The 16,504-nt window shown below is 49.1% G+C and overlaps 1 protein-coding gene across 2 annotated transcripts in view; it reads right to left on the bottom strand.

The window, feature by feature from the left end:
• Positions 1 to 12,563, bottom strand: part of Igf1r (insulin like growth factor 1 receptor) — a 224,827-nt gene extending 212,264 nt beyond the window's left edge. For both annotated transcript variants that reach the window (XM_048369547.1, XM_048369548.1), the window contains exon 1: positions 12,445 to 12,563. In XM_048369547.1, coding sequence (XP_048225504.1) covers positions 12,445 to 12,538 — 94 coding nt within the window. In that variant the 5' untranslated portion in view covers positions 12,539 to 12,563. The remainder of the gene's footprint in view (positions 1 to 12,444) is intronic.
• Between the last annotated feature and the right edge of the window lie 3,941 nt (positions 12,564 to 16,504).

The raw sequence follows: 16,504 nt of genomic DNA on the forward strand, positions 1-16,504 counted from the left end.
TCTAGATGCCCTGCCGACCTGTGTTGGAATGCGTTGGAACTTTGATCCTCACATCTCAGCCTTCTGAGTAGGTAGGATTACAGGCGTGAATCACTGGCACCTGGAAAAGTTCACTTTTATCCACTCTCTAGTTCCCCCCCCCAACCCCCGGCCCGACCACAAGTTACTTCCTTCTGAGGCCCTCCCCTCCACCCAGCAAGCTGCCCCATGTGGTCGCTCACCTCCCTCCAAACCTTGAGAGCCCACACACTGGGAGCACTCTTAAGTCAGATCACTAAAGCTTCCTGAGCTAAAACTCAACACATCTCTCCTAAAACTTCCCCCTAAAACCCACACACTCCTGGGAACTCCTAGTCAGACCCTGCTCTGTGCACTGCTAGTTATGTTCACCAGTATCTGAGACAGACCAGAAACATTCTAACTTCACAGATCTTTTGATTCAGGAACATATGCACAGACTGGGTGGGCACCCCCAATCCGAGCCTGTGAAATGTTCTCTACCTCTGAAAAAGTTCTGAGTGCTAAGACACGGGCATGAGACTCCAGTGGTAACTTCTGGAGCCTTTCAGGTTTCAGACTAGGGATGCTCAACTTGTCTTTGACCAACTTAGGCAGGAGACTTCTTGGGGTAGAAAAACAAATGTTCCCCAAGGAGCTGAGGTTTCTGAGGCCATTCGGTGTTGACAAAGAAAGCTAGGCTTCCTTTTTTGACTTCCTAAACAGGTAGGGAAAACTAACTGAAAGCCAGAGGCAGGCTAGTTACCTTAGAGATACAACCTGGTCCATGGTTCCAAAGGCTGAGTTACCACTCAGCCTTCCAGGGTTCAGACTATCACAGCAGATGGCAAAGCAGATAGATACTGGAGGAGGAGGGTAGTAGGAAAACTGGAGCCCTGGAACAGACTACCAAAGCTACCAGCACGGTGCTTGGAAAAAGACAAAAGCATTCATGGATGCTTCCTGTACACCATTCCCACTAACCATCTAAGAGATTTGGGTCAACCCCCCAACAAACCTGCTAGAGTGGTTAATATTCCCAATTAGAGATGGAGACTGAGGTCTGTGCCTCCCTTCCTAGCAGACCTCCAGCACCTGAGAGGGAGACCGCAAACTCAACTTCCCCAGAGGCAGATGCAGGGGCTCTGCTCCACCATGTCAAGTTCATATCCTCCATGGGATTGAAATTCACAGGGAAATTTTTTAAGATGCTTTCTACCAGCCCCACTTGAAATTAACATACCAGATTCAAATGATGATGTTTACATTCTCTATAAGGACTACCCCGCCTAAGAAATCTCAAGAGCACCGAGCCTTTCACAATAATTTCTTTGGTGTTAAGGAAATTCAGACACCGTAAAATCATCCCAGACAAACTTTCTTCAGCCAGCGGCAAGAGCAGAAGCAGGCTTTAGCTACCTAGCCCCACGTTGAGACCATCAAAGGCCTTGCTTGACCTGTGCCCAAAATGACACTGGGGCGAGAAGAGGGAACCTAAGTGGCCAAGAGACACTTGAGACCTGGCTACATTCACAGAATACAAGGCACAACTTCATTGGCCTTACCAAGAAAATAACAGGAGAAACTTCTGTTTATAGCCATTCCACCAGTTCCAGCCCAAACTTGCTGCTCTCTCTGCCTGTGTCCAGGATCTGAATGCTGGAAGCGCTTGAGGAAGCACACACATGCATGCTGTCCCTCTGAAAGGAGAGAGCAAGAAGCAGTGCAAAGCAGAACCTAGGAAACTCTGGGAATGGCTAGCTACTGTCATCCTCAAGACCTTGTAACTGTCAAGAGGCTGGGTTGACCATCTGGCCACTAGATGGCGCCTATGCATTGGTAAGGCAGAGTATACACTTTAACCTGGTAGAAATTGACAAAAGGAAGGATTAAGGAGAAAATGTAATAGACTTCTGAAATGTGAAGTGACTTACAGGGGCTGGCTACTGTTCCCTGAAAAAAAAAAAAAAGGTCTCACACACACACACACACACTCTATTGTATAAGCATCTTAGTAAAAGGAAGTTATATTATAGATCGCCTGTTTATTGAACACTTACTATATGCAAGATTCGTAAAAAAATCAAGTGTGTACTATATTTCTGGCATTATACACAGAACATCTCTGTCCAAGGATTGCTACTTCTATAAAACAATAGCGGCTAAATTTCAGGGAGTTCCTAGGTGCCAGGCTCTGTGCTAAGTCTTTAACATGGTATAAATTCATTTAACCTTGGGAATAAAGGTAAGCAATACACTCTAGTGAAATTAACTTCATAGATGAGGAGCCCTAGGCACAAGAAAATTAAATAATTTACCTAAGATCTTAGCTACTGTCAGACACTGGTGGCTCCTGCCTGTAATCCTAGCTACTCAGAAGGCTGAGATCTAAGGATCACAGTACAAAGCCAGCCCAGACAGGAAAGTCCATGAGACTCATCTCCAATTAATCATCAGAAAACCAGAATTGGCATTGTGGCTCAAAGTGGTAGAGCGCTAGCCTTGAGTGAAAGAGCTCAGGGACAGCACCCAGGACCTGAGTTCAAGCCCCATGGTGGACCCTCTCCCCCCGCTGCCCAAAAAAGTAGATCTTAGCTACTGAAGAATTAAGATTCAACCACTGGCTCCTCCTTGTAAAATAAGGAGATTCAGGGAACAAAATAGCACAGAGGTACTTGTAAACTCAAAAGGTGTATGGGAATGTCAGATCTACGTAAGTCAAGGAAACTGAAAAAGCTTCATCTGAAGCAGCCATTAAAGGATGGCATCTCAGATCAACTTTTTTTAAAATCACAAAGTAGGCAGTGCAGCTGTAACTCAAGTGGTAAAACACAAGTGTAAGAGAAAAAGCTAAATGAGAGTGCTAGACCCTGAGTTCAAGCCCCAGTACTGGCATATCAGCACACACACGCAAATCATTCAGGAGACACGAATAAATAAATAGCATGGCTCACTTATCATCAAGCAGGTCTGGGAATCCCCAAGGGACACCTACAGCCACACCTCAAGGAGACCAACGACAGCCTGACCTGGAAGGGACCTTGAGTTGGATGCATGGACCCTGGGCTTCCTTCTTGGACCACTGGGGGCTGGGAAGTCCATCAAAGCCAAAGGGATGGCACAGGAGGCTGGGGAGTCAGTTCAGGGACCCACAGAGCCTGTCCTCTGTATTTAGGAGTTGACAGGCAGGTCTAGACTGGACGGGGGTGGAGCCAGAAAAGAGGGGCAAACCCAAACGATTTCAAGTGACTCAGTGAGAGGGAGAGGAAGCATCCAATTAACTGGTCTCTCCAGACAAGGCCAGGCCGGGCTGCTCACCTGAAATTTAACTGAAAGACCAGGCAGAGCCAACCCTGGGTGTTGAAGAGCTACATGAAGTACATATTAAAAAGAAAATGGAGATGGTAATATCCAACACCCCTCCCCCCACCAAAAAATACTTCTGGTGGTTAAATTATACCATGCTGGTCAGATGCCATACGCCTATTACCTATGGGGTCAGACAGAACTAAAGGTATCCAAGGGGCAGTTCTCCCACCCAAGTGACCCTTTACACCTGTAAGCCTGTGTGCACTGCCCCACTGCAATGAGGCCTCCTAGAGGATTCTGGGAGAGCAAGAACACAAGATGATACAGAATCACTTGGGCATAAATGAAGAGTGTACACTCTAACATGGTCAAAAGCAAATCACTGAGAATTCTCTGCAAATGCACACAGGTGACTGGCCCATAGCTTGTCATCTTGAATTGCTCTAGATGCTTCTATTTCTCCAGGAAGTCATCACTCAGAGATGAAACTTGGAGTCAATTTATGCATGTCTGTCTGTGTGTGCAAGTGCTGGAACTGGGGCTTTAATTCAGGGTTAATTTTTCCACTCAAGGCTAATATTCTACCACTTGTGCCATAGCTCCATTTCTGGCTTTTTGCTGGTTAATTGGAAATAAGAGTCTCACAGACTTTTCTGCCTGGGCTGACTTTGAACTGAGATCCTCAGCTCTCAGCCCCCTGAGTAGCTAGGATTACAGACATAAACCACCAGTACCTGGCACAACCACAAACTCTTTCTATGTCTGAATAAAAATTCACCTGATGAAAACTGGTAATGTCTCATTAAACAGAAAGTATTCCCAACAACCAATTTTTACAGACATTCCATTGACTATATCTTAACAAAGAGGACATTATCTTGGGAAAAGTTTTAAAGTTCTACTGTGGAAAGTATTTATATTTTACAGCTGTCAAATATATTCGTTGTTCCATGTCGAATAGTGCTAACTACATCTGCCCACCCTTCCTCTCTCCTTTCCTCTCCCCTCCTCTCCCTTCCCCCATTACCACCACACGTTTCAGCTTCCTGGTATTCATTGCATAATATTCGATGTAAATACGCAAAGATGGAACTAGAAAGAGTTTGCAGAGACGGAAGAATGATGGGAGAGGTAAGACTGATCAAAGTGCATTGTACTCAAAGTGACATGTGGAATTGAAACTCCTCTGGGTAACTACTTCAAGACGATAAATTTAAAAAGTAGCCTTTAAAGCAGTCTACTTTTAAAGCTGGAAAATAATTTCAAAGCCAGTTTAAAGCTAGCTAGTGCCATGCTAAAACAAAAAAAAAAAAAACAAACAAAAAAGAAAAGAAACTGACCCAATAAAAGTATACAAACCCCTTGCTCCAATATATTTCAAACTGGCCAAACGTAGACGAATGTGTAGAGATACCCAGTCTTCAGCAAATGGCGTTTTTATTATGTGACTCTTGCTAAGCTACTAGCCTCTGTTACTAAGGCAGAGTGGGGAGGGATAGAAGAGTAAGGGGATGAAAGTATAAACTTTCAAACTCCTCCCCCTCACTACCAAAAACCTCCTGCAACTTTAAAAGGCTACTTTCTAAAATATCTAAAACATAAATTCTCTCCCAGTATAGTGGCACATACCTGTAAATTCAGCACTATGAAGCTAATGGAAACGGACCTTAAGTTTGAGGCTGGCATGAATGACATAAAACCTAGTCGTACATAAATCCAAAATATATTAATAAATAAATAGTTTAAAAGAAAATACTCTCTAGACTACTACAGTGTGAGCAACTTAAGATAGCGACCTCTATTACTGCAGCCATTTTTCTTCAGCAGCTGCTACCCAGCTGCTCAAAATAAGAAACCAGGAGCTTTAAGCCCATCAGCCAGTTAGGCACTGGTGGCCCACACCTGTAATCCTAGCCACTCAGGAGACTGAGGTCTGAGGATCACAGTTCAAAGCCAGCCCAGGCAGGAAAAGTCTGTTAGACTCTTAAGTCCAATGAAATCATCAAAAAAGAACCAGAAGTGGAGCTGTGGCTCAAGTGGTAGAGCGCCATCCTTGAGCAAAAAGGTTCAGGGATGATACTCAGATCCTGAGTTCAAGCCCAGGACCAGCACCAAAACAAACAAAAAATTAGCCAACATGGGTGGAGAGTCAGCAAGCTCTGCAAACACTTCCCCCACAGCTTTACAAAGGAAATCATCACTGGCATAAACCAAATAAAAAAAATAATACACAATGAATGTTCTTTTAATCAGTGCTCTGCTCTCATCCTAGAAACTCCTTTGAGTACTTTCCATTGGTTTCCAGAAAAATCTGAACAGCAATCTAAAAGATCACAAATTTTCACAGTCCAGGGCATGAAAAAAAAAAGAAATAATAAGCCTTGGTTACTAGTTTCTTCAGTTCTCTAAATAAACATTGCAAAAATGCCTACAGATTGATTTATACCTTCAAAAACTAATGGTAAGAAATCAAGAATTTCAGCCAGGTGCTGGTGGCTTGAGCCTGTAATCCTAGCTACTCAGGAGGCTGAGACCTGAGGATTACGGTTGAAAGCCAGCTTGGGCAGGAAAGTCCATGAGCCTCTTATGTCCAATTAACCACCAGAACACTGGAAATGACACTGTGGCTTAAAATGGTAGTGTCCAGGCCCAGAGTTCAAGCCCCACCACAGACACACCTACACACAAAAAAAGATACAAAGAATTTCTATACTTAAGAGCTGAGTCCAATAAGTAACAATGAATTTAAGAAACAAGGGAAGAAGCTGGACATAGTGGATCAGCATCAAAGCCAGCCTTAGCAGGAAAGTTCACACTCTTAATTCCAATTAACAACCAAAAAAAAAAAATAAACCAAAACATTAGTGGAGGTGTGTCTCAAGTGGTAAAACAATAGCTTTGAGCAAAAGTGCTCAGGGACAGTACTCAGGCTGTCCCAAGACTGAAACAAAGGAGAAGAAGGAGAAGAGAAGGAAATAAGGGGAAATAAAAAGGTCAACAATTCCATAATTCAAGTAAAGAAATACCATTGCACTATTTCCTTGAGATTCTAAAGCTGGTTGATTTAATATGGCACAGTAAAATTAGCAGAAGAGGGGAGGGAAGGGGAGGAAGGAGAGAAATCTTCCAAACTTCTATCTGGAACTTTACAACATGCATGGCATTGAAAATAGACATCAGTTTAGTCTTCCAGAGTCCTAAATGTCCCTCATAATCAAAGATAACATTTTTATTCTAAACCAATGCAATTTAACAAAAGGAACCAATATGGTCATGCCAAGGGAACGGGTGTCTGCTGGGATCACCTAAGGTTGCTGTGAAGACCCCTTGAGTACCGACAAACCATTTCCTATACCAACCCATGTTATAACCCACCATTCATGGGGGGTAGAGAGGACAGGGTGTGTACATTTCTTCAAGTCTTAATATTTGCCAATACCAGATGTTCCCCTAATGTCTGCAAACACCAGGACTTCTGTACATACACACATAACACACACACCACCACCTGAGTTAAAGCCAAATCACATCTTCACAAGGAACTAACAAAACTTCCTTGTGCTCACCTAGTGCCAAGAAGGCACCTGGGGCACGGTGCATAGCGGGCATTGTCTTTCATGTGTCCCAAGGTCTCCCTTTAGAACTTCTCAGAGACACCAAGACAGTAGATCCCTGGCATGTGTGCAACTATTCTAGATCTAGTACAACTGAAGAGAGTTCGTCTCTTGCCCTCAGATAGCACCTGTCAGAAACGGGCTAAGAAAAACAATTCAAACAAGCTGGCCGGCAGGCATAAATACCACTTCCTTTTAAAACAAGTTTTGAAAACAAATCAAAGAAAATCACAAGCCACAGGAAAAACAAGTCGTGTGTGATTTTGACTAAAAAAAAAAAAAAGAAGAAGAAAAGAAAATCTTTCTGGATTTGACTCCTCCATCTGTCTTTCCCCACAGACATATACTTCTTATAACAGCCAGTTACTTCTTAATTATAAAAGGCCCTGAAAATATGAACATCCTCTAATGATGATTAGAAAATGTGCAGAAGAGAGACAAATTCTGATGCTGGTCCTTTCTTGTAAGTTAAAACATGCCAGGCAACATTCTTTTACACACACGTATAACTCCTTTGGTTCTTGGTGGTGTGTCTGTTTGTCTGAAGCAGTCTCACTAGCAGCCTAGGCTGGCCTTGAACTTGTTAATCCTCCAGCCTCAGCCTTCTGCGTGCTGAGAGTACAGATGTGTACCACACCAGCCCAGCTGAACACTATACACGTTTAATCACAATTGTCAGGACCAGTGATAGAAAGAAGGCAGTGGGGTGGTGAAAATGGGCAGATACTGTCTGGCCTGCCCTAGAGTGACATTTCAGCATAAGGGAAAGTATAAATTAGGTGTTTTTTTTTAATCCAGCATTTATTTACACAAATGAGCAACACTGGTTTACATCAGACCTAGGGCCTTTAAAATGCAACCCAGTGTATGTGAAAATTGTCCATCTGAGGCTGTCTTAAAAAAAAGTGAATTTTCAAGTAACTTCCTTTCCTGCAAAGTCAAGTTCATACAGTAGGGCAGTACCCACTAAAGGCAAGTGAGACTCACTAAGTTGCTTCTTAAGAAAACAAATAAAACTAGATTTAAAAGAAATTGAATGGGCCCTTGGAGGCCCCCTTAGGGGAAAACAAAAACAAAAACAAAAAACCCTAAGGCAATAAGTGAAATGACCCAGTTGATACAGACCTTGTAGCAATAAGATCAGGAAACATTGTAACTGAGCCTTGGACAAAGAAGGGAAAAAAAAACAATGTAAACAACTGTTTACAACTGTTTACATCCAAGGCTTTTCCAAGGTAAATGTGGATAAAGGCACAATATTTTGAAAGAAAAAATAAACAAAAACTAGTGACTAACATCCATAGCCCTAGCTACTGGGAGGCTGAGATCTGAAGATCATGGTTCAAAGTCAAACCAGGCAAAAAAGTAAAGTCCCTGAAACTCTCATCTCCAATTAATCACCAAAAAGCCAGAAGCAGAGCTGTGGCTTAAGCAGAAAAAGCTAAGGGACAGCACCTAGGCCCTGAGTTCAAGACCCAGAACTGGCATAATAATTAACCAACTAATTAAATCAAAAATAGGCTTACAATCACCTGTGGTTAATATGACCTATCAAAGAAGGACAGGGTGTAATCCTTTTAAACTACTGCATTATTTCTGTATTGGAAAACATACATAATGAAACTGGAAACACAAACAGCCATCTAGACTCAGCTGCTAAAAGTTCTACAAAACATCAACCTCATCTCGGAGGCAGCTGAGCAATTTACTGTTTAAAAATCAGACTTCCACCAGCAGTTTTTTAATCCAACCTTTCAATTCTTAACTCAGCCTATCTTTGACCAAGACTTTCTGCCTATGCCTGATCGGGCTACAATTATCAATTTGTTGTTCTAATGTATAAATTCTTATAGGAGAATAGATGCCAACCTGCAGGAAAATTTGACTTGGGCAATTTTAATCTAATTTCTGGCATTAATGTATTTTTAAATGAGTTTATTGAGATATAATTCACATGCCATAAAACTCATATTTTAGTATCTTCAGAGTTGTGCAAGCATTTCCACAAACTAATTTTAGAACATTTGCATCACCCCAAAAAGAAACCCTGTACCCATTAGCAGGCACTCCTCATTCCTCCCCTCCCCCACCCCCAGGGCCTGGCACCCACTTAGCTCCCTTCTTTCTCTATGGACTCTCTTATTCTGGACATTTCATATAAACGGAATCATACAAGTTGTGGTCTTTTGTAAAACTGACTCCTAAAAATCTTTATCGTTTTATAAATTTTTCAAATCCACTGTTTTGATCTTAGCATATTTCTTAAGAGTTGAACTTTTCTAATCCTTTTGACGCATCCAGCATTCCACCTTTTAAAAACTTGAAATCCTGATTCCCTCCACAAAATACTGTTTACTTGCTATTTCTCTCCAGAAAACCTAAACTATAATTTGCTATTTAGGTTCCTTCAAAAGTTCTTATTGTGGGTTCTCTTTCTGGTAGGTAATAAAACCCTAACTTCTTTAAGCACTAACATTTCACATACCTAAGGTTTCCCTAACAATAGGATGTAGCTGTGCCTGGGGCAGAAAGATGACTTAAGTCCTTTTTAGAAGTTAGGCACCTTCGATTAAAGTGCACTTGGATTTTTTAAGCAAGAAAACAGCCATGGGATTAACTGGCTGTCACTCATAGCTTCCACACCTCCCTCATTTGGAAGATCTGTTCCCATTATCAGGACACAAAGCAAATGTGTCTCACTTGCATTTGCTTCACAAAACTACATTTTTCGAAGTAAAAGATAATATTAAAAAAAAATTAGACTGGCACCCCGTTGGCTCATGCCTGTAGTAATCCTAGCTGCTCAGGAGACAGATCTGAGGATTACAGTTCAAAGCCAACCCGGAGAGGAAAACTCTGTGAGACTCTATGAAGCCAACCCAGATAGGAAAACTGTGAGACTCTAAGTTCCAATTCACCAACAAAAAAGCCAGAAGTGAACCTCTGGTTCAAGTGGGAGAGCACTAACCTTGAGCACAAAAACTCCAACAGTGCCCAGGCCTTGAGTTCAAGCCTTGTGACCAGCACAAAACAAAACAAACTCATCCCACTAGTCACCCTCCAAGAGAAATGGCTGATCCACAAAGACATAAATATGCCAACCAGATACCTTCAAATGAACCCACCGGTCCTGTCTCCATCACCAGATAAACCTCGGAGCCAATGCCCCTCTTGGTGCCTTTCTTCTGGGTAAAGTGGGCTAGCGCACCTTCCACACTGATCGTGTATGCCTCAATTCTCAGTGCAGGCATGGAGGGAAAGGCAGACCCTGAGTCAGGACGGCCCCACTTCATAGCCAGAACTTGGGGGTGCCTTCTGGGTTTCCCTCGGGGTTTAAGGACGGAACCATTTTAAAAGTGATCCTTCCGACCACTTTGGCTTGGAGCGATTAAAAGCATACACTGAAACACCTTTTCCCTCCAATCTATGTGTTTAAGAAAGTACCATGGGATTAAGTCCCAAACAACAACTACAAAATGAAGGAGACCTTAGAGGGAGGGGGTCGGTGCGCAAGGCTTTGGGCTTCCAAACTGTATACTTCAACAGCATTCCCTGATATATAGACCTGCTCTCGCTGTCTTCTAAATTTCTGTTTAGGTTTGAAAAGCTAGAAACCCTCCTAGTAGCCACCACCCCACCACCTCCCCCCCCCCTCAAAAAAAACCCACAACCTAAAATGCCTTAGTGGATAAGAAAGAGCCCGGAAGCCTTTCGCCCAATCCCGTGTGCTCAAAGTTTGGAAAACAAAGAGCAGGAGAGCCCAGATTTGGGGAGGTCCTCCCAAGCCGAGGCCTCCCCCCTCGGTGCAGTAAACAGGCTAATTCCATAAAGCTCCGCTCTTAACTCCATCCTGGACTTGTTTCTTCAAAGACGTTGAAGCAAGATTTGTTTATAGAAACAGCCTTTCTGAATTGCCCATCCACCCCCACACACACACACCCACAACGTGGTGGGGCCGCACAGCACCCCCCCACTCCTCTCCAGTTCCTGCCTCCAGTTTCTTCCCCTTGGTTCCTCAAGGCTTAGTTGAGATTCTCGCCCCCCCCCAAGTTAATAGGCACCACCTGCATACACAGCCTCGGCAAACATTTCTCCCCAGCTCGCCCTCCCTTTCCCAGACTCAGTTCGGCGACTGCACTTAGAACTTGCAATCGTGCTCCAATTCTTACACTACCATCTCGAAATCACCAGCGTGCCACCCCCAGTTTTTTTTTAAGGAAAGCAACACCCCCCCCCTTCCTCCTCATGCCCGTTCTCACTCCCTACTTCCCCGCGCTTTCCCTACCCGACACTACCCAAACAAAAGCTATCAGATCGCAAGTGATAGCATATATGGAGCCATCTCGCTTATTAACTGTGTACAAAGGAAGTGCGGGACACGGAGGACGGGGCTGGCAAGGCAACACAACTCTTATCCACAACAAAACCACGGCCCAAGGCTGGGCATGGCAAAACCCAACAGCCCTTTCCTCCACTGCCACCGGTCCCGGCGCTCCACAAACCGCAGCGCACGACACCGCTCGCCAAGACCACGCGCCGTGCGGTGGCTGCGGCTACACCCCGCACTCGGAGCACGTGCGTGCACGACGCACCTCGGCTCTGAACGTGGACCCCGCGGTTGCACAAGCGGACGTTGTCCTGACCACCCGCGATACCTTCGGGAAGGACCGACACCTTCGGGGAGGATCGGAGGCGCCTCACTAGGGAAGGGAGATTCTGGGAGAAGGTCCCAGAACCCTCTGAACTGGGGACCTAGTTTGCGCTCCCCGGAAAAGCCAATCTGATGAAGGTCCTCGACCTCACCGGTCTCCCCACCCTGGGGCATCGAGGGGCAATTAAGAGAGGTAACCCGCCGTTGGACGGGTTAAAGTGATGGAGAACCACCGAGCGAGTTAGGCTTGAGGAGGCCGCGCGCCGAGATGTCTGGAAACGTGTGTCCCGAGGCTGCGGGGGGAGGGGGGGGCTCTCCGCGGGACACCTCCCCCTAAAGAACAACTTACACCCGACGGGGCGGGCGTCTCCCGCTCCCCACCACCCGACACCCCCTCCCCGTCTGTCCCAACAGCGGCTCAGTGCGCAAACTAGGGGGACCATCATCACTGTCTGCGCTCCGCGCGGGGTGGCCGGCACACCCGAGAGGAGATGAGGATGGGGGGGGGGCTGGGATCGTGCCCCCCAGAAACACACACCCAGGGCCAACGTTCCAACCGGGTCCCTGTGCCTGGCGTGGCCAGTTAAGCCAGGATAGAGATCCCTGCCCACCCACCGGGCCTCAGGGCAGGGCACTGGGGACGCCGAAAGAGAAAGCCCCCCCCCTCCCCAAGGCCCTGCCCAGAGGTCGCGGGGTCCCCTCGCGTCCTCCCCTGGGCCTAAAGGTTGAGCCCCTCCGGGTTGCGCCCCGCCCGTCCCGCCACTCCCCAGCTCACGGGCCCAGACAGCTGCGCCGATGGCAACTCGTATTTCGCCCACAGGGCGCTGCCCCTCGGAGGAAAAGTTCCCGCAGCGGCGGCGGGCGCGGACTCACTTTCTCCACTCGTCGGCCAGAGCGAGAGCGCGGCGGAGAGAAACAGGAGCCCCCACAGCGAGGTCGGGGACCCTCCTCCGGAGCCAGACTTCATTCCTTTGATTTGGGACGAAATTCCCCTCTTTCCAAAGAAAAGAAAAAGAAAAGGGGGGAAAAAGAAAAGAAAAGAAAAAAAAAAGTCTCTAACTCAAGTCTTCGCTCCCAGAGCAAGAGCGATGCAAACAATCCTTGGCCGAGGGGGGGGGGGGGGGCAGCGCGGGCCCGGAACCCGGCGCGCAGCGCTGACGGGGCGGGCGGGCGGGCGGGGGCGCGGGGGTACCCCTCAACGCCGGCAGCAGCAGCCCGGGGCCCGGCGGAGTTGGGAAGTCAGGGTGCTCCGGGAAGGGCTGTCGGTGTCGTCGGCCTCCATCTTCAAACCCCGAGGCAAACTGCAAAGAGAGGGGTGGGGTGGGGGGAGCAAGAAGCCTAAATCCGTCGCGGTGAGGAGTCCACTCGAGCTGGGGTCGGCGGGGACCGCGCGAAGCCGCCGGGTCCCGAACCTCCGCGGCTGGAGAGCGCGACGCAGTCGGCGAGCTCGCCCCGAAGTGCAGGTCGCGGGGGAGGCCGGCGAGGGGCAGCGACGCGGGGTGGAAATGAATGAGCGGCGGCCCCTGCGCCTCCGCCGCCTCCGCGTCGTCCTCCGGGCTCCGCCGCCGCCGCCGCCTCCTCCGCCCTCAGCGCCGCCGCCGCCGCCGCCACGAGCTCCGTCCCGGAGCCAGGGCGCACACAAAGCGGCGGCCCGGCCCCGCCGCCTTCGGCGCTCCCGCCGCGCCGCCCGGGCTCCCCGCGCCGGCCCCCGCCCGCCGCCGCCCGGGCTCCCCGCGCGGGGCTCCGGCTCGCTGAAGGTCAACGCCGCGGCGCGCCGTGGGGCGCCCCTCGCGCGGGCGGGAGGGGCGTGGAGGGCGCGGGAGGGGAGGGTGCGGGGAGCGGGCCTGGGGTCTGCGGGCGGGCGGGCGGGCGCGCGGGGGACAGGCTCGCTGTGGCGTCCCTCGGGCCGCCTCGCCTCTCTTCCAGTCCGCCCGGTGCGCTCGCTCGCTCCTCGGGGGTTTTTTCCCCCCCCCTTTTTTTTTCCGCTCAGCAGAGTTAATGCTGGTAAACAAGAGCCTCAGCCTCGCCGCCGCCGCCGCCGCCGCTGCCACACACTGGGGGCTCGCGCGCGCGCGCGCTCGGGGGAGAGGACGCGCGCGCACGGGCCCGCGCACACGCACGTGCCCGCGCGCACTCTGGAGCGGCCACCGCCGCAGCCCGGGCGCGCCGAGGGCCGGGCCTTAAGTCGGTACACTGCAAGAACAGGAGCCCGGGATCCCAGGGACGTGCGGAATGGAGCTCTGGCGTGGGGCGCCGGGGCTGCGAAGCACCGCCCCCTCCCACGGCCCCGCCCGCGACGGGACACGCGCGCACACCAACACGCGCGCGCGCCCACAGGCTCCCGCCTCCACCCCGCACTGCGCCGGCCACCCCGCACGCGCCCTCCCCGCACTCCCCCCCTCCCCTCCCGCAGGACTCCAAAAACAATGTCCCCAGCGCGGGTTCCCCCGGACTCCCGGGTGGACCGGGGAGGGGAAGAGGGCGGAGGGGAGAGGAGCGGAGGGGCGGGGAGGGCGGTGGGCGGGGAACGCGGGGCCCGACGAGGTTCATTGAAAACAACAACCGCGCGGCTGGAAAGCCGTTTCCTCGGTTCTTGAAAAGCCCCATTGTTTCTTGCAGCTGTTGCAAAATAAATAAATAAGAGCATGCATGCGGCATTTTTTTCCCCCCGCAGCGCGCTGGAAAAGCCCGATCGTGGCGGGAGGGACACACCTGGGAGAAAGGAGGACCCCCCCCTTCCTTCGCCAGGCTACTATGCCCCGCACTTTTTCACGCGAGCCCGGGGTGTTGGCGCGAACAGGGTGCCCAGAGTTCCAGAGGTTCGGCGGGGTGCTGCAGGGCGGCGGCGGGGACCGGTACGGGAGGAAGAGCTCCCGCCGCGGGCCTCCAATCCTGGAAGGGGGCTCCCCTCACCCTCTGCCCCAGACAGGCGGCCCCGCGTGCCCAGGGCGCGTCCCCGCGGCGGCCGCCAGAGGGCGCGGGCAGGCACCGGGCAGGGCTGGCCCGCTGAGTGTCGCCTCCCTCCCTCCCTCCCTCCGGGGCAGGAAATGTGGGGGCCCCGGGTTAGGGTGGGGGGGGGGGCCGGGTGGTGCCGGGCCTGAAGCCCTCCCTAAGTGCTCCGGATCTCTGCGGTCTGCCCGGGGCTCCACCACGTGGGCAGCGGCGGGGAGTGACCGCGGCGCGTGCACTGCGCGGGCTGCCGAACCCCGGAGCCGGGGGGGGGGGGGCGGGGGGCGTGTCCGAGGGGACCCCCAGGCCTCCCCACCACCCCCTCCCCCCCCCCCAGGAAGGGATGTCGGGGCGGCGATCCTCGCCGAGATACCCATCCTGGCTCGGGTCCCAAACACAGATCGTGCCGTGCGCACCCGGAATCAGTGGCCACTGCGGAAACGCATCCGCACCTGCCACCGCGGGTCCCCTCGGGCTCGTCCCCACGCCCCCATGGCTTCGTTTGATACGTAAGTGACTGGAAACTAACGGGAGCCCCCCCCCCCCCCAGTCCCCGCCGTGGGCTCCTCCACGGCATCCGTGGAGAGGTTTCCCGGAGGCGAGGCTCCCCCGGGGCTGCCATGGAATGAATAAGTACAGTGAGTCCAGGTACTCCAGGGGGAGAGACAGCCCCGCCATGCTGCGGCGAGGACTTTGAAACACTGTCGTAGACTTGGAAACAGTGAATGGACCACGTGCCGTCCCCGATGTGGCCGGGTTTCCTCCTGACTCAGGCTCAATTGAGGTCCACAATAAATTTAAAAATGAAAAACAAAATAAAAGATGGCTAGCAATAGACTTGGGAGTGTCTGGATCGAGAAGCGTTTTTCTCATAAACAACCAGAGTGTTTTCCTATAAGAATGAGAGGTTTCTGACACCACCCCCCTCCACCCACCCACCCCCGCCCCACCCCCAGAATTGTACCAGGAGTCGCCTGTATTCTATTGCTCAGGCCATCTTTCACAAATGATGTTGTTCCAAATTAAGAGCTAAAATAATCAGCAGCAGCATGGTTTTTAAAAATCAAGAGCTATCATAATGGAAACTTAGCCCTTTTTAATTTGGCATTTATTTTTTTCTACAACATTCTCCCCCCACCCCTTGGAAATGTTTGCCTCGATTCAGTCTGTTATATAGGAAGAAAATATTTTTTAAACTGAATTAAGTTATGTTTAAGGGGTGGTCTTTTTTTAACTGAAATTCAGCTTGATTTTTAAATGAAATTGTTCCATTTGTACATAGTCCTGAAGAACTCAGAAAGAAACATATTAGGATCTTAAGTTTATCACTACGTCCCAATGCCTACAAATTCACTTTGATATTTTCAGCAGAATAATTTAAGTACAAAAGAATATCAAAATTGTATTGTCATTGTATTTGGCATTCCCTGTGGCACATGCAGAAATTTTAATGCTGCCTTGTAAATTGCAGCAAAAGTTTAGCATTGATTTTTAGAAGGCTCTTGCAACATATAACCTTTAAATGCTACACAGTTTACTTTTAGTAATTAAAAAAAAAGTACTCATTCATTTGTCCCTGAGAATATAAGGGAATATGTAGATTAAATAGAAACATGTAGTTATTTGTATGGCTTGCAGAGGTTTCTTTTGGGATTTATTCTTACTGGAAAGATCTTTCATCAGTGAAGATTTTTTATGTTTATTCCTAAAGTAGTAAGTCATCAATAAGATGAATATTTCGATAATTATTTCTTACTTGTTTGTTATATTTATTATATAGCTTAATATTACAAAAAAAGCAAATTTTAAGTCAACTCAAGATTCTCACATGACCATACTGCTAAACAAGATGATTTTTATTTTCTTCAGTGCTCAGATTCTACGTGAACTTAATCCTTTCCAATCGGAAAATAAAGTCTTGCAGCCAAACCCTAATGGCAGTCTTTACTTCACAGCCACTTTGATGATACACCACAATTTTTCA

Source organism: Perognathus longimembris, chromosome 20 (assembly GCF_023159225.1).
Source record: "Perognathus longimembris pacificus isolate PPM17 chromosome 20, ASM2315922v1, whole genome shotgun sequence".
Taxonomy (NCBI): domain Eukaryota; kingdom Metazoa; phylum Chordata; class Mammalia; order Rodentia; family Heteromyidae; genus Perognathus; species Perognathus longimembris.